At 44.7% G+C, this 22372-nt stretch overlaps 2 protein-coding genes across 5 annotated transcripts in view; one reads left to right on the forward strand and one right to left on the reverse strand.

Moving 5' to 3' along the window:
- Oit3 (oncoprotein induced transcript 3) lies at window positions 1-17410 on the forward strand. Of its 2 annotated transcripts, none has more exons than XM_060369514.1 (9): window positions 1-215; window positions 2857-3231; window positions 4134-4241; window positions 5426-5548; window positions 8967-9089; window positions 10281-10441; window positions 12321-12736; window positions 14934-15033; window positions 16380-17410. In XM_060369514.1, the coding sequence occupies exons 1-9, from the start codon at window positions 155-157 to the stop codon at window positions 16485-16487; spliced, it is 1575 nt and encodes a 524-aa protein (XP_060225497.1). In that variant the 5' UTR covers window positions 1-154; the 3' UTR covers window positions 16488-17410. The 2 variants fall into 2 exon arrangements, with proteins under 2 accessions (XP_060225497.1, XP_021508337.1); XM_021652662.2 differs by having other exon boundaries at window positions 9-215; window positions 16314-17410.
- Window positions 17363-22372, reverse strand: part of Pla2g12b (phospholipase A2 group XIIB) — a 26201-nt gene continuing 21191 nt past the window's right edge. Inside the window, exon 4 of one of the 3 annotated variants that reach the window (XM_060369516.1) lies at window positions 17363-18798. In XM_060369516.1, the coding sequence (XP_060225499.1) occupies window positions 18680-18798 (119 nt within the window). In that variant the 3' untranslated portion in view covers window positions 17363-18679. The other 2 variants (XM_060369515.1, XM_021664169.2) reach the window with 2 other exon arrangements.

Consider the following 22372-nt stretch of genomic DNA (forward strand, 5'->3'; position numbering starts at 1 on the left):
TTCCGCTGTTCCATAAGGTCCCAGCCAGTGCTGAGATAGATTTTCTTTTTCAGAGCCTAGAGGTATTTTTTTTCCTAAGTACTTGAAAACAGAACAAAGGAAAGCTGTTACTGAGAGGACTTTCCACTCCGCTCCTGGCAGCTGGATCAGAACGATGTCCCTGTTTCTGCTGCTCACCTGCCTCGTCACTACCGTCACCCCGGTGTCACCCATGGGTGAGTCTTGTGTCAAGAACTTGGCACAATGTGTTTTTACTGCTGTTTCTGTATCAGATGGTAAGGACTAGACAACAGAGCCTTAAATATGGCCCTGCAGTTGAGAAAAGTCATTCAACCTACAAGGATATATGCCCAGAGAATTTTTGATGTATGTTCATTTACCCGAGGGTCCAGAACCTCCATGGATCTTTTGTCTCTAAAACCCTCCTGTGAGCTGAATCATTCTTGGAGTACATATAAAAAGATATTCCGAACTTTTTCTGATGTAAGCACTTTAGAATTCCAACTTTAAGAATGGAAGTGATTTTTTTTTTTCTTTTAGAAATGAGGGTAGAGCATTTTCTTTAATGAATAAAAGGGACCAAATGTTCTGTCCCTGTAAAGGGCACAGATTTGGATAAAACAAGTATTAAGTTTGGCCTCTAAAAATACGAGGAACTTTGCACAGACCAACCAACTTTTGGGCTGTTTCTCTCGGGCTTGGCACAAAACTGGCCAACGAGGATCTTTCTGGGCATTTCTGTGTGGCTCAGTGTGTGGCTGGCCTAGTTTTTTCTCTGCAGTAACGTGGGCCATGTTCTGGCACCTTCAAGCATATACATGTATTAAGCCTGAAGCCCGGCAGTGGTGGCACAGGTCTTTAATCCCAGCACTTGGGAAGCAGAGGCAGGCATCTCTGTGAGTTTGAGGTTAGCCCAGTCTACAGAGTGAGTTCCAGAGCTACACAGAGAAACCCTGCCTTGAAAAACAAAAAATAAAATAAAATAAAATAAAATAAAACAATGAAAAAGTTTGAACCCTGAGGAAATCTGCCAGCTACATGTAATGCAACATCCTGGATGAGATCCTGGGACAAGGGACAACGTAGATAAAAAGTAAGACAATATGAATGGTGATAAGCCTGAATTAATAATATCCCAACAGTGGTTCGCTGCTTGGAACACAAGGAAGAAGGAGTGAGAAGTTAGATGCAAGGAATGCGGAGCTGCTAGGCACAGCAAAGGTACAAAGGCTGCAAAGACTGTGATCTGCACAGTGCAGGGGCTCTCAGGTACACCAGCCTCCCAACAACGACAAGATAGGTTCTCAGATATGTCTGCTCAGGTGCCAAGATGCCTGAATGTGCTGCTGAGCCACTGAGCCCCCTAGCTGGGAGGGGGCTCTGAGAGTTGAGGAGCACACAGGGTTGTTCTGTCAAGCCCTGGCGCTGAGGACTACATGAGCTGATTAGGATCAATCTGTATAATGCCACATTCTTGGCTCCACATCAAGACTGAAAACAGGATTGGACACAGAATGAGCATTTTTAAAGAGGGTGGAAGAATTTAATGTTAGAAAATATCCAATGACCGTGTTTGTATAACATTCTATGTATGGCTACACAACAGATGGCAGGTCAACTTCTCTTCTTCAAGCACCATTCCTCTACAACAGGAAGGCAACTAAACTTTTTAACAGTATAAGAAATGACATTTAACTTTAAAGAAAACTTCAGAAATCATGGAATAGTCATTACAGAAGTTGCTGTCAATGCCATTAAAGATGGAGTGTCTGACCATTTCTTGTAAAATTAGAGCCAGGGAGATGAGTGAACTATTTCTATGAATTTATAATCACCCGTGAAATTGCTCTGGAAGTCTTGCTGGGCTGGAGAGCCAGCAAGGCAGAGGAGATCTCCCAGTGGGAGAGGGAGGGGGAACTTGAGGACATTTCCTCCTCTTGAGGGAACATTGAATTGCCATGTAGCGCTCAGCTAGGACAGCTCACAGGCATTTTAAAGACTTTGGGAGGAGCGCACAAAACTTGAAGCAAAGGTTTCTTGTGCCATCTACAGCTCTGCAAAAGTCATTTCCAGAAAGTGCAATGTCCTGATCACTTCTTGCCCCAGACTGCCAAGTTATTTCCTGCATCCATTTGTCAGGTTGCTGTGTATTTCAAATCAACCGGCTGTGTGCTTTGGGCCTTTTGCCTTTCATGGAATGAGCTTTACACATTCTTTATTCAGCCAGACTTCATACTGGTGCGAGATCTGGCTGTCATTTTTGCAAAAGCAATTCAGCTTTTCCTCCTTTCTTTTCTTTTATAATTTCCAAAACTGGGGCCTAATTGCATTGTAACACAGTCTCTCCCATGACTGGATAGATGAACCGCAACATGCTTTTCCACAATCATCTGTTCTTATCCTTGTATCAAAATACCTAGCTCCTTTTATATGAGATACACTTGGTATATTGATTTATTTACTCATTCATTCATTCATTCATTCATTCTGGTGCTGGCAGGAACATAGGACCTCATGCACACCAAACTCAGGCTGTCACACTGCCAGATATGGCACAGACTGTTAATCCCAGCACTGAAGAGGTCAAGACAGGAGAATTCTTCCGGTTCACTGGCCAGACAGTCTAGCCTAATCAATGAGCCTCTGGCCAGAGAGAGACTCTGTCTAAAGCAAACAAAATGAATGGCTCCTAAGGAAGGACACCTGTGACTGACATGTGCTTGCACATGGGTGCATGTACATGCACACACACACTTTTTGTTCGAAAAAATTGAAATGCAAGATTGAGGTGGGAGTAGCTGTTGGCACTGTGCTCTGAAGCATCACCCATGTCTCTGAGCACCCTTTCATCCCCAGCCCTAGATCCTTGCTCCGCTTACATCAGTCTGAATGAGCCCTGGAGGAACACTGACCACCAGTTGGATGAGTCTCAAAATCAGCCTCTTTGCGACAACCATATGGACGGGGAATGGTATCGCTTCACAGGTATGGCAGGAGATGCCATGCCCACCTTCTGCATACCAGAAAATCACTGTGGGACCCATGCACCTGTTTGGCTCAATGGCAGCCACCCCCTAGAAGGTGACGGCATTGTGCAACGCCAGGCCTGTGCCAGCTTCAAAGGGAACTGCTGTCTGTGGAACACCACGGTGGAGGTCAAGGCCTGCCCTGGAGGCTACTACGTGTACCGGCTGACCAAGCCCAGCGTCTGCTTTCATGTCTACTGTGGCCGTACGTACACATGTTCTCTCATGCCTTGCATGGAGTTAAAGAGAAAGGCAGCATATGAGTCTGAGTTATTGTGACCACGGTTAGTTTATGTTTATTCATTAACACAATAAGATGAGAAGTGATGGATTTTCAACTTCCTGAGTATGGAGGAGCCCTCTAAAATCTGCCTGTTGATAGATGATCAATAGGTGGACAGATAGAGGCCCAGACAGCCACATGGTAGCTTTGGACTTGCTGTCACTGCTTTTTAGAAATGATACACTTAGAGAGGGGCAGGGAGGAGATGAGGGAGGAAGAGTGGAAGAGTGGGGCTGGGAGGGAATGAGGGAGGGAGCTACAGCTGGATACAAATAAACTGTAATTAATATTAAAAGTAATATTAAAAGTAATTAATATTAAAAAATAAAAATCCAATTAAAAAAAGAAATGATACATAATGGGAAGAGGCAACTTGATGTCAATATTACTTTTAAGTGAATTTCTATATCACTAATGCCATCTAAATCTGGAGACTTTGTAAACACTCTTAATGGTGGAGCTCAAATGCAGGGCCTCACAGAAGCTGGCTTTCCCAGCTTCTGTGCAAATTTTGGAGAGTCCACAGTGGAGCCTGACCTAATCCTTCGTGCCTAGTTCATAGGCACTGAGACTTTTTTTTTTTAACTTGCTGAAGTCCTCTGGCCACCATGGGCCTGAGGACAGTAGCTGGAAAGTGGTTGTCTGAATGGAAAGCTGCCCTGAGCACCCAGTCCTTCCCCAGCGGATGAGGCAGCCCTGTGCCACAAGAAACGCAGGATGGTGTCTGGGAATATGTAGCTCATGCTTGCTTTCATGAGACAACTCAAAAGAGAGGGTCCTCCAAGCCTCGCCACTCACAGAAAGTAACTGTTGTCCTTCCATAGATTTTTATGACATCTGTGACGAGGACTGCCATGACAGCTGCTTGGACACCACTGAGTGTGCATGCTCTCCTGGAACCTCCCTGGGCCCAGATGGGCAGACTTGCTTTGGTAAGAGTAGTCCCATGATCCTCAGGATCGAGGAGACGAATCAGGGCTCCACTGCGGTCGCAGTGACTCTCTGAGCATCTGCAGCTGAGCTTGTCTTCACTGTTCATGACTAAAGCACAGAACAAGCTCATGGTGTGATCAGGGACAGTCTGGAACGGCACTGTCTGCTCTGGTGGCTGCTGCTCCCTCGTGGTTATGAAACCATTGAGAAGTGGCTAGTGTGCCGGAGGATCCGAATCTTAATTTTACTAAATTTTAATAGAAAAGCTGACTTTTGATCCAGCTATTAGAAAAAAATAAATAAATAAACACCTGGGACAACTGGAATGACTAAATTTGTGTTTTTACTAACTATAAATACAAAATAAATGTTTCTGGTCAAAGCTGGCATCCATTAAGGTGTGGTGCATTTTCTAACTCTGGTCCTGAGGAGGCTGAGGCAGGAAAATGGTGAGTTCAAGACCACCCTGAGTTATATAGCCAAGAGTCAGTCTTAAAAACCTAGAAAATTTGACATCCAAGTTGAGAGATGCTAGAAAAGTCATTTCAAAGTAGGTTCCAAAACATGTATTATTTTTTTATGTGGATTTCCTTTAGGCATTTATAAAAGTGGATGAGACTATTCCAATTTTTAAAGCTAATTTTTGAGGGTGTTTTGTCATGCAAAAACAGAAGACAATCTCACACAATATTTTGCTAGATTTTCCTTCCGTACTGTAAGCTCCTTCTGTGCTTTAAAATAAAATATAATTTATAACCTTGCATTTCATAAATTTTCATGAGCTTATTAGAGAAAGAGGAACTCACAAAAACAAGTATGTGTAGCCAGCATACAAAAGGTCTCACCTTATTACACGCATTTATTGTGCGTGCGTGCCCATGTGTCGCACCATGCATGTGGAGGTCACAGGACAACTTCCACCATGTCTGTCCCACTCAGACCCTGGTGGTCAAGTTGAGCAGAAAGTGTGGTCATCTTGCCAGCCTCATAGTTCTACCCTAAAAGCATCGAAATTGACAGTGCTCAGGCACCTTTTGCTTGTGCGAGGACAGAAGACAGGAACGAAAGGCTGGGTTAGGGAGACCAGGGGCTACCCCACAGCCTCTGAAAAGGCTGGGGATGCTCGGGGCTGGATTGTGAGGTTGCTCAGCCCTGTGGCAGTCATGTGCTTTCCCTTCTACAGACGAGAACGAATGTGAGCAGAACAACGGTGGCTGCAGTGAGATCTGTGTAAATCTCAAAAACTCACACCGCTGCGCCTGTGGGGTCGGCCGCGTGCTCAGGAGCGACGGAAAGACTTGCGAAGGTGAGACTGGGGGGCGGGGGCGGGGGGCTGCAAACCCAGCATCCAGAGGGAGCCACCGGCTTGTTCTTTGACGTTTGGGAAGCTGGCGTGGTGGTCCAGGAAACTTTGTCAGCATAGTGAAGTGACCACAGGGCTTCATAGGCACCGAAGATGCTTAAACCTGTGGACAGAATTCAGTATTGATTTTGTCTTCAAGACAGACGAGGAAGGGAGTTTTGCAAGAAGCAGAACGCTTTGTGGAAACTGAAATGGACTAATCCTCACTTTCCCAAACTTAAATGTGCCCAGAAATCCCATAGGATCTTGTTAAGTTTCAGATTCTGACTGACAGGGCTGGGGTCAGGCTGAGGTAGCAAAGTTCCTAATAATATCTAGGCGCCCGACCCTGCTGGCAAGAAGCCGAGAGCAGCAGGCAGGACCCCAGAGAGCGGAGCATGCTCTACAACCTGTGCTCTACAGCCTGTTCTCAACCTTCTTGGGCCTGAGACTGAGCTCCCACCCAGCCCCCGCCAGGCCCCTTGTGGATGGGAAAGTCTGCTTCAGCGGGCCGGATGGGGTCTCAGACCTTATAATTTTAACAGATTCCATGGGCAATTCTTACGGCTTAGAAATTTGAGAAACCCCGGGGCTGCTGCTGTGGTGGTGGTGGCGGCGGCGGTGGTGGTGATAGCACGGTGGTGGTGGCAGAGGCATCAGCACATGCATTCCCAAGGCAGGCGGATCTCTGTGAATTCGAGGCCATCCTGGTCTACCGAGTGAGTTATAGGGACAGCCAGGGCTACACAGAGAAACCCTCTCCTCACACCCTCCCCCACCAACAAAAAAAAAAAAAAAAAGAAAGAAAGAAAATCTGAGAAACTTCTTTTCCATTGACTTATTTTTGTCTTTGTTTTGAATGGGGATTAATGTATTTTTGAGATAAAACTATCTACTTAATTATTTTTTGCCTGCATGTATGTATGTATGTATAGCACAAGAGCGCCTGGTGTCCACAGGGGCTGGAAGAGGAAGCTGGAGCCCCAGAAACCGGAGTTACTGATGGTGGTGAGCCCCCACATGGGTGCTGGGAACCGAAGAACAATTGCACTGATCCATTTTCCCTGTCCCAAAGTAATCTACTTAAAAGATTTCTTTATTTTTATGTGTATGGATGTTTTGTCTGCATGGATGCCTGGGCACCGTGTGCATGCCTGGTGCCCAAGGAGGCCAGAGAAGGGCCTCTGATCCCCTGCAGCCAGAGTCACGGATGGCTGTGAGCCACCACGTGGGTGCTGGGATCAAGCCCAGGTCTCCTGGAAACAGCCCCTACCTAGCCCCATCATCTCCTTTCAACGACAGGGTTGCTGTGTACACACCTTAGTAACAAAAAACTTACTGAGGTATTTCAAAGAACTGAACTGAACTCGGTGTTCCTACTCCATTACTTTTTAACTGATACAACATTTCATACATCTATGGGTAATGATCAGAACTCTGCTACTGTCCGGTGCGGCTCGGGTCAGGTGACATCACATCTGCTTTCACAAATCTGAGTTGCCCTAACGCTCTATGCAGACTGTGCCATGGGGAGGTAAATGGCATAGTTTACAGAGGATGTATGATTTGTTCTTCAAGACCATTGAACTTGTATATTAATAGAGCTATAATCTAAATATAAGAATCCACTTTAGTCTCATCACATTCAAAATAATATTGAGTAGGGTCCTACAAAGTTTGCATTATTAACTCAGAAAACATTAGCTGGAGTATTAAACTGCTGTCCTTATAACAAGGCTAAATTATCTTGAATTTTATTGAATAATCATAATGTCTGGACTCCTCCCTAAATCTTAATAATTTTGCATAATAATTTCTGCATATTTGAATATTATAGAAGATTTCATGATGAACATTTGTAATTATTCATGAGAACATTATTGAGACTATTATGGTTAATATTCACATAATCTTAAAACCTAATAATCATAACTGAAAAATATTTAGCAAACAATAAAAATTTTATGCATCTATATCAGCAATACTTTAAGGACTTAGGAATATGGTTTCTATTTGTAACATTTAACTTTTATTGAAAGGCTAAATGTTTTTGTTTCTTTAGTGTGGCTATTAAAAGTTTATTGCTTTTTAAAAAATTAATTATACCTTTAAATTTCTAAGCAAATTTTAATGGTTTAATATAAATAGGAAAATATAGAAGAGTAAAAGGAAAAACTGTAAATGACCCTCAGCCTCTGTTGCTAAGTAGTTCTGCCCTGAATATTTTGTTCCACCATCCTGAGAGGATGAGAGGACCTTAAATCCTGTAAAGGTTTTTGGTCTATTTTTTGTTTTGCATTTTTAGACCTGAAAAGGCCCGGTGTGATTAATTAGGGTTACCCCTTCATCTTACAAATATTGAAATTGCAACTTAGAGAAATAAAATGACTTAAGAACGGTCATTTTGAGGGTGGAGGGCAAGCAGAGTGCTTGCTGAGCATGGCAGGACCCGGTGTGCTCCCCAGCACTGAAGAGAACTCTTCTTCTAGAAGAAAAAAGTATTAATGTTGAGTTTTGAGACAGTGTCTCACTATGTACCCTCAGCTGTCCTGGAGCTTGATAATGTAGACCAGGCTGGACTAGAACTCACAGAGATCCACCTGCCTCTGCCTCCAAAGTGCTGGGAATAAAGGTGTGTGCTGCCACTCCCAGTGATTTTAACACTTCATAGCATAGTAGCATGGTTTATATTTTCTTCTACCTTGTTTTCTATAATCTGAACTCTTTTTAAAATCCACAACTTCATACACCCTTTAAAAGTGTATGGATTGTCCAAGGCTGGTGAAATGTCCCAGTGGGTAAGAGCACGTGCTGCCAAACCTGAAGACCTGAGTTTGCCCCCTGGGACCCACATGCTAGAGGGAATGGTAGGCCAATGTTCTATGCCTGGCCTATGTCTCCAGCTCCCAAGCCTGACCAAGACCTTTCATATACAGTGCTCTTATTCCTAGAGCACCAAGAAGAGGGTCAATGATCCAATCTGTAGGACCTCTGACCCATCTAGCTTGTCCAGAAGGACTTTTACCCAATATCTTTTATCCATCAGTAAATCTACAATATTTTAAGTTATATGTATATATTAAATGTCACAACAGTTAAGAAATGGGTTTTGGGGGTCTTACTCATAACATTTATGACCTCATTCTAATCATGAGAAAAATCAAAAGACACTCTACAAAATGCCTGGAGAGCCTCAGTGAGTGTTGCTGTGTGGAGGATTACTCTTGGCAGTCACAACATTTAACGAACATTTTGTGGGTTTGCCCCATATTTTAGTTACCACATTAGATCACAGGGATTGTGCCATGAATCAATAATCTCTGGTGTTAATGCAGAAGACAGCTACGTGGTGACTCTCATTGTTTGCTGGTTCCCTCTGCAGACATTGAAGGATGCCACAACAACAATGGCGGCTGCAGCCATTCTTGCCTTGGCTCTGAAAAGGGCTATCAGTGTGAGTGTCCCCGGGGCCTGGTGCTGTCTGAAGATAACCACACTTGCCAAGGTAGGGCAAGGTTTGACTACCTTCTGAGCCACATACCCTCCCTCCTGCCACCTTTGCCTTCCCTCCTCCCAGACTGTAAGAGTCTAATCTTTCAGAACACTCACCCTCTGCTCACCCTGTGTCCCCTGAGTCATCATGCAGGGATCCTTCAACAGAGAACACACACAAGCACACACACACACACACACACACACACACACACACACAGGATGTGATGGCTCACATCTGCACTATCAGCTCCTGGGAGGTAGAGACCAGAGCCCTGCCTGAGAACAAGGCCAACCCAAGCTAAACAGTGAGACCTTGCTAAAAAGAGAGACCAGACAGGTCTCTCTGATTTCTACAGCACTACTACGACTCAGTTTGCAAGTACTGACCCAGTTCTTATTCAGCAATTTCATGGGGCCAAACCTAGCTGGAACAGTGATGAATGAAGGCACCTTCCCCACCAACACTGTTCTGAGAACTGTTTTCTAGTTCTTGGTGTCTGGGATGTTAATTCCATCACCCAGGAAACACTAGCTGAGCACCAATTTCTGATTTCTTTGTTCACCCCACTGCTGAGATGTGGGTTCACAGGTGTGACACTGGCAGGACCTTACCCAGGATCCTCTGGGGTGTTTGCAGGGTCAGAGAAAATGAACGTAAGAATGCCACAGAAAAGCAATGTCTTTTAATATTAAGGTGGAATTTGTAGTCTGAGTTTACAGTTTACCAAGTAGCTCAAGGACAAATTGCAAGGCTTCCCGAGTAGAGGAAAATGTTCATTACTTGTTTAATGGGGCAGTAACTAATGGTCGAAGCAAAGCAGTTTTGTTGTGCTATTTACACCTATGTCTGTGGTGCTTTTCCCGGGCTGCCAGTAAATTGTGTTGACACTAAAGTTCATCCTTGGGGTGTCTCCCTCCATGGAGTTATTTATGCCAGCCACATTTTGGACAGGCATTTGTTAAAACTGAAGCTTAACCACATCATTTCCTATTCAAAAGGAATATGTAATTTGAAGAGCATCGTTGACCATAATCTTGGGAATAAGGGATCCTTGTATTCATCACCTTGCTTCGAGCCCTTTCGTAGAGGAAAGAACAAAAAGTACAGGTTGCATGGAGGAGAAACTATTCCCCTAGAAGCCTTCCTCAGCCTTTCCCCCAAGCCAGGTTTCCTGTTCTAACAGAATCCCTTTTCACACAGTCCCTGTGCTGTGCAAGTCCAGCACCATTGAAGTGAGCGTCCCCAGGGAGCTGGTTGGAGGCCTGGAGCTCTTCCTGACCAACACCTCCTGCCGAGGAGTGTCCAATGGCACCCATGTCAACATTGTCTTCTCCCTCAAGACCTGCGGCACAGTGGTTGATGTAGGTTCCCTGGTGGACACTTGGGGAATGGCCAAGGCTATTGGGAAGGTGGCTGACAGAGAGTATCCGGTGTGGCTTGAGTCGATGAGATACAAGATAGATTCACACAAAAGAACTGAGCTCAAAACATCTTCTGCCCAGTGCCATGGTCCTGGAACCATGGGGTGTGGAACAAATAATTCTGCCATGCCTGTTCACACATAGCCCTGAGGTATTTTCCCTTATCAAGCCCAGCAGTACCAAGAGGCAGGATGCATCCTCTGTAGTCAGATATGTGGAGACGAAGGATGATGTAGACTGAAGGGCTGGTGTTCATTTGTGACAGGCGAAGGCGTCCAGACATTGATGCAGCCTGAGGTAAAAGGTTTATGTTTGTCTTTTCCAAGATGTGCTCACACTCTTGTTCTGAAAACTCAGAGGAGAATATGGAAGAAAATCCCTGCCTGTTAGGAAGCACACAGCAGTATTGAAATGGCAACATATAAAATGTAATATGAGTGGGGCTGTCCACATGGCAGAGCCTCTGGGAGTCCATGAAAGGAATGCCTGGCTTGGATCTGGGTAACATTGTGTGTAACTCGCACAAACAAAGGGGCAAAGAGCCTTTGTGATCAGGAGCACAGGAGCAGCAGCTCAAGGGACTCCTCAGGTCGGTGCTAAGGTGACTGGGGCAGAGCAGCCTGCCCTGCAGGAATCCTCAGCAGAAATGAAACTGGACAGGACATGGGGTGGAGACTGATTCCAAAGGCCTGGCTCCGATCTCAGTGTGCAAGGTGGATGAGGCACAGAGGACGGATCCAGGGCAGGGCAGGGGCCTTAGTCATCAATTCTGAGTCCTAATAAAAGAATCAGAGGGCTGATTACTTTGAGTGAGATTCAAGGTAGCTATGGAAGAGCTGGGTTCCCCACTGAGGCAAGCTGTGTTCCTACGGACAGCCTGAGGGAATACCCCCATAACAGGTTGGTACCACACCCTGGAGGGAAAGCAGGCCCAGGCTGAAACCTCTCTGCACTGATGATCATGCAGATTTGGGATGAATTGGGGGTCGGGGGGAAGTCCCCAGCTGTTATGGACATTTTGGTTTATGATATGTAAACATGTTTTTGTTCTAATCCCAAGTATGGGGTTTTAATTTGTCTGCACCTGTTAATTGTCAAAGAAGGTTGTAAGGGAAAGAGGATGTAGCCCTCTTCTTCCTGCTGGGTAGGGTTGTAGGATTCTTTGGGGGATAACACCAGTATCTGACGCCAGGAAATCCAGAAATCCTGGGAACCAGCAAACAACAAACACAGCAGCAGGACGGACAGCAGTCCTCCTCCATGTGACTGCTCTTTTCCCCCTGGGCTGCCATATTTATACCCCTCAAAGTTCTGACTTCAACTAATTCTAGCAGGTAAAGACCACGCTCTGCACAAGACAATTAACAGGTGTAGACAAACTAAAATCCCCCACTTGGGATTATGACAAAAACATGTTTACATATCATGAAACAAAATGTCCACAACAGAGCTCAGCTGCCGCGGGATTCCTGCTGGGAGAGCGGGGCATTGTCCTCTTCCGGATGCCAGAGCATGGGGTCCGCCGCCGTTCATCTCCCTAGATCAGCTCTCATGACTATTGCACCAGAGGAATGCCTGAGCTAGCCAAGAAGTACCCAACATGCCAGTTTAGCAGTCTGCCTGTCTACTAATGAACAAAGAGAAAGGGCTTAGGCAGATGGACTTCTGGCCAGTCCAGAAACACTCAAATTCAAAGCCCCTCTGGCTTAGGGAATGAGATCTGTGATGTTTAACACACCAGGTGCTTGGAGGATGTTAAGGTGAGGAAAGAGGAAAGTAGAAACAAATCTCATAATCTCTAAACCCCCGACTGGCACAGGTGGTGAATGACAAAATCGTGGCCAGCAACCTCGTGACGGGTCTGCCCAAGCAGACCCCTGGGAGCAGTGGTGACATCATCATTCGGACCAGCAAACTGTTGATCCCGGTGACCTGCGAGTTCCCACGCCTGTATACCATCTCCGAAGGATACGTGCCCAACCTGCGCAATGCCCCGCTGGAAATCAGGAGCCGGAATCGCGGAATCTTCCCCTTCACGCTGGAGATCTTCAAGGACCACGAGTTCGAAGAGCCATACCGTGAGACTTTGCCCACACTCAAGCTTCGTGACTCGCTCTACTTTGGCATTGAGCCACTGGTGCATGTGAGTGGCCTGGAGAGCCTGGTGGAGAGCTGCTTTGCCACACCCACTGCCAAGATGGATGAGATCCTCAAGTACTACCTGATCCAGGATGGGTGAGCACAGTGCTGGCCACTGCCTCCCTGTTTGGTTTGGTTTGGTTTGGTTTGGTTTGGTTTGGTTTGGTTTGGTGTGTTTGTTTTTAGGTTTATGTGGTGTGTGTGTATATAATGTGTGTGTGTGTTTATTTATTTTACATACATAGGTATTTTCCCTACATGTATGTCTGTGTGGGGGTACTGAATTCCATGCAACTGGAGTTACAAATAGTTGTGATCTGCCATGTGGATGCTAGGAATTGAACCCAGGTCCTCTGGAAGAGCAGCCAGTGCTCTTAATTGCTGAGCCACCTCTCCAGCCCCACACCCTTTTTTAAAAGCAGACTTGAGGTACAGTTGAATTTGATCATTAAATATAGTGAATAATTTCACTTGAAATGACTGTGGAATGCCTAAGAAGCTCAATGGGCCGCTAGAAATGAGTGCCAGTCTCCAGAACACAAAACTACAAAAGATGGAGAATTACCCACGTATCACTGAGAGTAGGATCCATTAGCCTGCTCTGATGGGCAAGCTAGGTGTCAGGAGCCACGGCCAAGTAGGGATGTGGGAAAACACTGAAACAGCTTGTGTAGGCTCCACCTTCAAGTTTGATAGCGGGGGCTAGGAAAATGGCTCAGTGGATGAAGCACCTGTCACAGAGTGAACATGAGTTCAGATCCCTAACGCCCAGGAGCCCCCTGTACCTGTGTCAAACAGTCTACCTAATCTATGAGCTTCAGGTTCAGTGAGAGACCCTGCCTCAAAAAATAAGGAGGACAATGATTGAGGCGACACCTGACATTGACCTTTCACCTCCAAACATGTGTGTACCCACGTGTTCACATGCATACACACATATGAACATAAACATAGACACACATATATGCATAGACACACATATACATAAAGATAAAAATAAGAAATTTGTTGAGAAAATTAAGTGTTGAGAAAAGAAATTAGTTGGCGGATTCTAGAGGAAAAAATATAGAGACTTCTGTGGCATTGCTGCAAGGTCCTGGACAGGGATTGTTGGTGTGGGGTGGCATTGGTGAATCTAACTACTCCCCCCGTTCATATCAAGATCTCTTTCGTTCTTGCCCTAAATGGCAGCCAGAACAGAGCTCAGATGGGCAGGAACTGCAGCCTCGTAGATGGGGGAGGGTGCAGCATTCCTCAGGTTTTTCCCTCCTTATAAGCCCAGTTCCCTTGGAAGCTTCCGTGTTTTGCTTTTCTCTCACCAAAGCTCCGTTCTCATACTGAACAGTGGTTTTGAGTCCTTGATGGGATGAGGTCAGCCTAGAAGCCCTTTCTTCCATTCGCTGGGGCTGAGCCACCTGCTGCCTCAGTGCTGGGAACTTGGCTTAAATACTTGTTATTCAGACTCTTCTGTTCAGATCGTTCAAAGAGGCTGTGCTACTTCTCCCTTGATCCTTAGTGCATATAAAAGAGACAAATAGATGTGCATGTGTGTGCACACGTGTACATGCACAAATGCAAGAAGATAATGAAATGAGTTAGAAAGGGACAAATCACAGAAAGATGGTCCTTAGCTTCTCAAGAGAATATGGGCATTAAGATGTAAAAGCACAGCCTCAGCCTGTCAGTTATTGCGTCCTTTATTCAGTTTACCATGACAGGAACCTCATAGCAATGTGCCAAACTGAACTAAGATTAAGACCACAGATTTGTGAAATTGTACCTAACTGTTCCATTTAGAAGAGAAATGAAACCATTTGAGGCCACTTGTCACCTAAGGAGCTTAAATGTGTGTGCACAGATGACTCACTCACCTTTGTACTTCCTCCATGGGATTGTGTCTCTTATATGTCCAGGAACTAGGTGTAAAATCAAAGAACCTTCTCAGAATAACAGCTATGTTAACCTAGATTCCAACACCGTGTCACCAATGGAAAGACAACCTCACTAGCCAATGGTCTCTCTGAAGAGCTCATCTTGGTGCTTCTAATACTTGGAGCCTTTAACCAAGCTGTACTCTCTGGGGCCCCATGAATAAAAGCTAGGTCAGACTCAAACATGGCCCTACTTCATGAGGTCTGAAGATGCCTTTGCCATTTACCCTTTATTCTCACAAGGCTGACGTGTGGCCCAGGACACTCCACCCCCTTCTCTTTGGGTCAGACGCTTTGGATGGGAGTGTGGTCTACCTCTGTGGGAGCAGTCAGGTCTAACATGCAGTCTGTCCTACTTTCAGCTGTGTTTCTGATGACTCCGTGAAGCAGTACTCATCCCGGGACCACCTAGCCAAACACTTCCAGGTCCCTGTCTTCAAGTTTGTGGGCAAAGATAACAAGGTAAGCTGGACCCTTCGTCTCACAACCCCATTCCTGCACCTTCCTTCTCATTGCCCTGGCGTGTTGACATTCTAAGAGCCTGCGGTTAGCGTCCGAAGGACCTCTGGGGGAATACAATTGAACTGGCCATTGAAAAACTCAACTTTCACACATGTCACAATTGCCTGCCCCGCCCCGCCCTCACATGAATGACTGTGCACAGACAATATTATAGGAGCATAATTTGACATCTTTGTGGGCAGATTAGGGTAAAAAGCTGGTGTTACTGTCAGTTCAACAAAGGTTAGAGCAGAAACTCCTAGAAAGACAGTACGGAATGGGGAGAGAACAGAACTCAGAATGCTAATTGCAGGACACAGCTTTGGAGTATGGAATATTCCCGTGGAACATATGGGAACCTACCAGTTGCGAGGCTTTCAAAGCTACAAGTAGTGAACAACAACAGTATAAATTGAGTTTTCTTTTTTTAAGTAAACTTTAAAAAAAATGCTACAGTCATTAACTCAACACATGACTTTGTCTAGATATTCAAAGAAATCAGTTTCAAAGAAACAAAACAGTTTGTTGGATATGTCTTAGAGGATAGTCTAAGAGGGCAAAAGAGGGCCCCAAATTAATACAACTAGTGGGATATACTGCATCATTTCATGTAACATTAAGCATTTTTTAAAATTATGAACATGAGTACAGCAGGTGTGAAGAAAGTGTCATAATGGCCTGTGTATACACGGCTCAAGATGGCAGGAGGCTATCCCAGGAAGCTGGAAGTGATAAGATGAAGCTTGCTGCTGTTGGCAGTGTTGAAACACAATATAAGTGAAGCTGAACAGAGGAACGTTCTTTCCACGTTTCCTCTAAGTGTCCTTTCCATTTTGTTGTTCCAGAAATTAGCTGAGTAGCTACTTCCTGGCCTAGAAGATCCTTCTGGAAAGGACTTCTTTACAACAGAAATCCTTGCTCCCAGCCAGGGACTAAAGTGCTAATGTCAGGGGACACTGTTTCCCTAAGGTCTCTTCAGCATACCAAAGTTATGCGTCTAGGCATTGAGGTCACCCACATGACTCCATTGCAACTTGGCCATATTTCCAAATGCACGGACTGGGCAGTTTTCTTATCCTAAGCATTGGTCTCCTGTCCATAAGTACAAGGTTATCATTGCAACCCCACATTGTTGCTGTTGTGCCTGAGAGGGTAAAACATGTGATCTTCTGTGTGGCTCTCAGCTGTCGCCTGCAATGACAGTTGGGACCACTGCTTTGCCATCACTGCCATCCTTTCAGGAGGTGTTTCTGCACTGCCGGGTGCTTGTGTGTGGGGTACTGGATGAACATTCCCGCTGTGCCCAGGGGTGCCACCGGCGAGTGCGTCGTGACGTGGGTGAGGACGGTGACTCTGCTGGGCTGCAAAGCCGGACACTGACAGGAGGCCCCATCATCGTTGACTGGGAGGACTAGGCCCTGCTTCCAGATGCCCTCCTCTCTGGAGCATCTTCCTCTGTCCTCTGAGAGCGTCAGAGAACCTCCCGGACACCTGACTTCTTTAAGTCGTGAACTGTGCGTTTAGACAAGCACCCCCAACGAAAGGGCTGACTGGCTGTTTGTCCCTGGCTGGTACAGGTCACAGCACTGCTAACCTGTGCAGCCTACATGGGCCTCAGTTTTAGGATTCAAAGAGCTATGCTGTTCTCACGGAAGGACACCCTCCCCATTTCTTTCTTAAAATAAAATGCCTCATTTATGGTGTAATAGAGCCACTAAAATGAGAGCTTGGAATAACGTTCCAAGCTAAAAACCTAAAATAATTAATTGCTAAAAGGATAACCCATGATCTCCTAAATATCTAATAATTATGCCCTGAAATTCCAACCCTAATACAGAATATTTAAAGGAGATTTGAAGGTTTATCTGAAAAATAATGTGTAAGAGAAAAATATAATAGGTTGAATATTGCATAGTAATTTTAATGGTTTCATATTGTCTTGTGTGAAATGTTTTCACCTAAAAATAAATCTCTAAGGTTCTTAAGAGCACTGGCTGCTCTTGCAGAGGATCTGGCTTCAATTCCCAGCACCCATATGGTGGCTCACCACTGTCTGTAACTTTAGTTCCAGGGATTCAATGGCCACTTCTGACCTCCTCAGGCACCAGACATGCATGTGGAGCATAGGCATATATGCAAGCAGAATACCCAGCTTAGAAAACATTACATTTTAAAGTCATCGGCTCTAAGTGGTCCGTACTATAAGCCAAACTAAAATCTGTTCCCATAAGCCCTGAATATTAGTATTTGTGACAATAGGAAAAGATATAAAATTATATCATACTCTTACTTTGCAGGTGCTCAATACATTTTATTGAAATAAATATCATAAACTACACAGATGAATGTTATCTGCAGCTGAATTCGGCTCCTTGATACTTCAGTTAACTCTTACTTTACATATAATCAACAAAGGTTTCTTTTTCTTTCTCAAACAGGCTGCAATGGACCATTCATTTCTTCTCTCTCTCTAATTGCCACGTGGGATGATTGACAATTCTGGTTCAACTTAATGAAATTAGGAGGGGGAAGAGAGGAAGTAAGAATTTAGGGTCAGAAATCAAAGCCAAAGGTGACTGTTTTAGACTTTGGGGTCTTTCAGTCCTTGTCATAACCTCTCTCTGACATTACACAGTGAAAGCAGCTTTAAACAAAGATGAAAGTAAGTGTGGCTGCGTTTGAAAATGTACAAAACAGCGGGCCCTGGGCTCAGTCTGGCTGGTGTGGCTTTGTTGGCTAATTATGATCTACACTGATGGCCTTCTGGGGGCAACAGAACACCTTCAGTGTTGGAAGTAGCCTGGGCACAGCCCCAGGCTTGACTGGCTACATTTAAGGGCCCACAAGTACTCCTAATCCACAGTCAGTGCTGAGGGCCACAGCGAGGGAATGGTGTCACTTCCTGTCATTTGTAGGCACGTCTTCTACCCTAACCAGACACATCTCGGATCTTCAAATGACTCTCACACAGCTTGGAGTCTGAGTATGCCAATGGGGGCATACCCATAGGAGTGGCCACTGGAGGAGCCCTGGACCCTCAGGACCCCAACCCCACCCAACCTTTATTGACAAGGCCCTGCTTGCCCAGGGTTTGTCTCTTAAGCACCCATAGCATCCTCATGGGCAGAACTTACTTACCAGCCTGGATTCTGTCCTCAAGTGAAATAGAACTGTACATGAGAATGGAATTCATTCATCTCTCTTCAAGTTTTCTAAAAAGTGCGCTTTATTAAATGTGAGGTGCTAAACTGGCAACTGAAACGTGGACCAGAGAAAAGTTCTTATCTCCCAAATAAGTGTTTGGGCTCCCCCAGATTTGGCTTATGACTATCATGATCAGATCTAGGGATAGCAGGAGCTAGTTCTCTTTCAGCTGAACTGAATTTCCAGGTGTGTGTGTCTTAGCTGGGGCGACCAATGTTAGCGTAAACAGTCTTCAGACTCTGCACATCTTTTTCTTAACTTTCTCAAAGGACAAGGCCCGCTGTTTCCCTTCTCCAGCTTGTGGTCTCCGAAGGGTTGGAAGAAAGAACGGCACTTCCATCACACCACCATCCCTGAAACTGAGCCCTGGTGTGACTGAAAGCCTGGCACAATCGCCTTGTCTTCATAGCTCTTCTTTCTCCTCCTCCGCACAGATGCAGGCTGCCCGCTGACTGTTCATAAAGGGGCGGCAGCCCAAGGTCCACACGGTGTTGAACACGGTGTCAGCCAGAGAATCACAGGCTGCTTGAAAAGATGAAAAGAAGCAGAAAGATCAGCACAGACCACCCAGCTAGCATGCCAGGTAGCGTGTTTCCAGGGTGATGGCCAGACAATGGCAGAGACAGAATCAAGAGGATGAACTCACCCATAAGACAGGCACTTTCAGAAAAGGCCCCCTTCTAGTCCGATAAAGCAGATCCGCTTGCTGGTGCCTCACTTCTGTGGCTCCCCCAGGGGAAGGCATTAGAAATCCCACACCATCGTGATTTTAGAATACTCATTCAGACACACTATTGTACTTCCCATTGCTTACCCTACTCAGGTGTGGCCTCCACAATCATTTGTTGATAGAGGAATATATGTATGAAAGAAAGGCTCATCAGCCATTCTCTTGGGTACCAGAGACGAGCACATAAAATGTATCAACCCCAACTCAAGGCTCTCATAGTTCAGACCAAGAAGTGGAGCAGGCAAATAGGACAGCAGCAAGTTATGCTATACCACGATGGCTGGGAACTCATGGGGAGGTTCCTGTCCCTTGGGAGAAGCAGATCTGAGGGAAGGCACCCCAAAAGGTGAATTCTGGTTCACTAGCATAGCAGATATTGTGGGCATGCCAGAAAATTTAGAAAACTTAAAGAAAATATAAATTCTCCTCTGAACTGGCTCAATAAAATAGAAAATAAAAATAGATTGTTAGTCCCTAAAAATACATCTCCAAAGGAAATCCACTTCCATGTGGCTTCAAGGAAATTTTTGCTAGATGTTTTTTAAAAAATAATAGCAATAACTTCTAAATACTTCTAAAACTTAGGATTATGTCTGTTTCATTTTATGAGGTTAGTATTATTTTGACAACAAAAATTAGAGAAACAAGAGGAATAACAAGCCACTGACAAATCTCTCTCCTGACTCAATGTAACATCTTCAGCAGACACCAGTCAGCTGGATTCACACCACAACCAGGCGGCGCTCATCGTAAGTACACACGCTGGTTTAACACACTGAAGTCAGTACAGCTCCCATAGACCTTTCCATGATAGAAACACTCAACAACCCAGGAGGAGGGCTTCCATGCCTGACAGGGGCCACCTAGGAAGAACCAGTACTCATGCTCAGAGCTAAGGCTGGCGCCTTTCCCCTGCAGAACCGGAAGAAGATACAGGGAAATGAACTCTTAAAATGTCCGTTGATTGGGGTAGTAAAGTTCTAGCCATAAAGTCAAGAAAGAGAAGGAGCGCAAATTACAGTTTGATGTGCTGATGGCGTCTTATGTAAAGACGTGCATGTTCTGAAAAACTACTAGAATTTATGCAAGAATTCAGCCAGATCAAAAAATAGATCAATAGGCAGAAATCAAGCACTTGTCTTTTTGTACAGCATCAATAAATCACCTGCCAAGAAAATTAAAAGGTCAGGAGGAAGGCTCAGTGGGTAAAAACACTTGTCACACAAGCCCGACACAGCCTGAGTTTGATTCCTGGAGCCCACATACAAAAGCTGGAGTCAGGAGTTTAATCCCAGCCCTGGAGGCACAGCCAAGTTTGTGGCCAGCCTGGTCTAGAGAGTGAGTTCCAGGCAAGCTAAGGTTACTTAATGAAAAGCTGTCTCTAGTAAACAAAAAACGAAAACGGAAGCTGAACCCGGTGGTTTCCAGCTGTTACCTCAGCACCCTAGGATGAGATGAGAGGCCAGGTCAGGAGACCAGGGGAGGCCGACACAAAAAGTTGCCCCTTGACCTCCACATTGGCTCCATCATAAACACACATGTAAAAAAATAGAAAACAAATTAAAATTAAAATTTTAAAATTAAGAAAACAGTTCCATTTAGTATAACATCACAATGGGGAAAAAATACCAAAGAAGCACAAGGCCTTTGCTATGACAGTGATAATACTGTGGGGAAAAATAAAAGACATTCATGTTCTTGGACCAGGAAACACAATTTTGTAAAAGTAGAAATACTAGAATTTATCCACAGATTGAACCAAAGCTCTGAGGATGACAACTCAAAGCTGTCATTTCTTGTCATTTCTTGCAGAAATTAACAAGCTGGTCCTAAAATTTCATAGGAATGACAGGAATCTAGAGTGTCTGGAGAGATCTGACAAAGAACAAGGGTAAGGGCACATCTTAACTTCCGGGTTCACTGAAATGCTATGGGATAGGGATACAGGTGCTGCTTCAGATCAGTGGAATAGCATAGGGTCAAGCGCAGAGAGATCACTCGTTACACTTTACAGTTTAATGTGGGAAAAAAATAGTATTTCAACATCAGTGTTAAATCATCAGGATAGCCACAAACCGGGGTCAAACCCATTCTTCATTTTATTTTATTTTATTTTATTTTTTTATTATTAGTTACATTTTATTAACTCTGTATCCAGCTGTATCCCACTCCCTCATTCTCTCCCAACCCTCCCTCCCTCCCTCATCTCCTTCCTGCCCCTTTCCAAGTCCACTGATAGGGGAGGACCTCCTCCCCTTTCATCTGACCCTGTTTTATCAGGTATCTTCAGAACTGGCTGCAAAGTCCTCCTCTGTGGCCTAGCAGGACTGCTCCTCCCTTGGGGGGTGGGGAGATCAAAGAGCCTGCCATTTAGTTCATGTCAGAAATAGTCCCTGTTCCCCTTACTATGGGAAACCAATTGGTTACTGAGCTACCACGAGCTTCATCTGAGCAAAGGTTCTAATACCATGTACAAATGATTCTCAATGGATCACAAACCTAAACCAAGAGCTAATATAATAAAAGTCTTAGAAGAAAAAGATCGGTAGATGTTTTTAACCTTGGGCCTGTAAAGTCTAGTTATTACATGTGACAGCAAAATACCACTGATGAAAATAAACAAATTTTACTTCATCAAAATGTAAGCTTCCTGAGCCTCAAAAAATAGCATTAAGGAGAAGCTGCTGCGGTGGTGCCCACCTGTAACCCAAACCACAGGCTGAGGCAGAGATCTGGGATTTTGGCATCATCCCGGGCTACTTAGAGACCCTGTCTCAAAGCAGGGATGTGTGTGTGGATGCTTGTAAACCATGAATCTGACAACAGACTAGAAACAAAGGGTCTCCTGACTCGGTGACAACAAGCGAAAGACAAGGGGTAATGCTCCTGGATAGACACCTCCCCTAAGCATTTACGTGTCCAATACCGCCAGTTGCCAGGGAGCTCAGGCTCTGTAACAAAAACAACATGAATGTTGACAAGGATGTGAAGAAAGTGGAGCTTTGGGGAATCTAAAATGGTTTGGCTGTTTAGGAAGACATTTTGTTAGGTTATCAAACAGTTCAACATATATTAGTTGTATAATCCATCCATTTCTCTTCTACATATGTATATGCATATATAGGTATATCTATATGCACATATATATGTATGTACATACATATACACACACAAAAGAATGAAAGCATGGTTTCTGCAGATACTAATATGTTAGTGATCATTGTAGCAGGATTAACACCAAAGCCAAATCAATTGATGGACAGATAAAGATGATGTCAGAAGGCATATCATGGACTATTTGGCAAAAAAAAAAAAAAAAAAAAAAAAAAAAGGAATGATCTTTTCATACATCCTAAGTGTACAAAT

The sequence above is a fragment of the Meriones unguiculatus genome, chromosome 16 (assembly GCF_030254825.1).
Source record: "Meriones unguiculatus strain TT.TT164.6M chromosome 16, Bangor_MerUng_6.1, whole genome shotgun sequence".
NCBI classification, from domain to species: Eukaryota; Metazoa; Chordata; class Mammalia; order Rodentia; family Muridae; genus Meriones; species Meriones unguiculatus.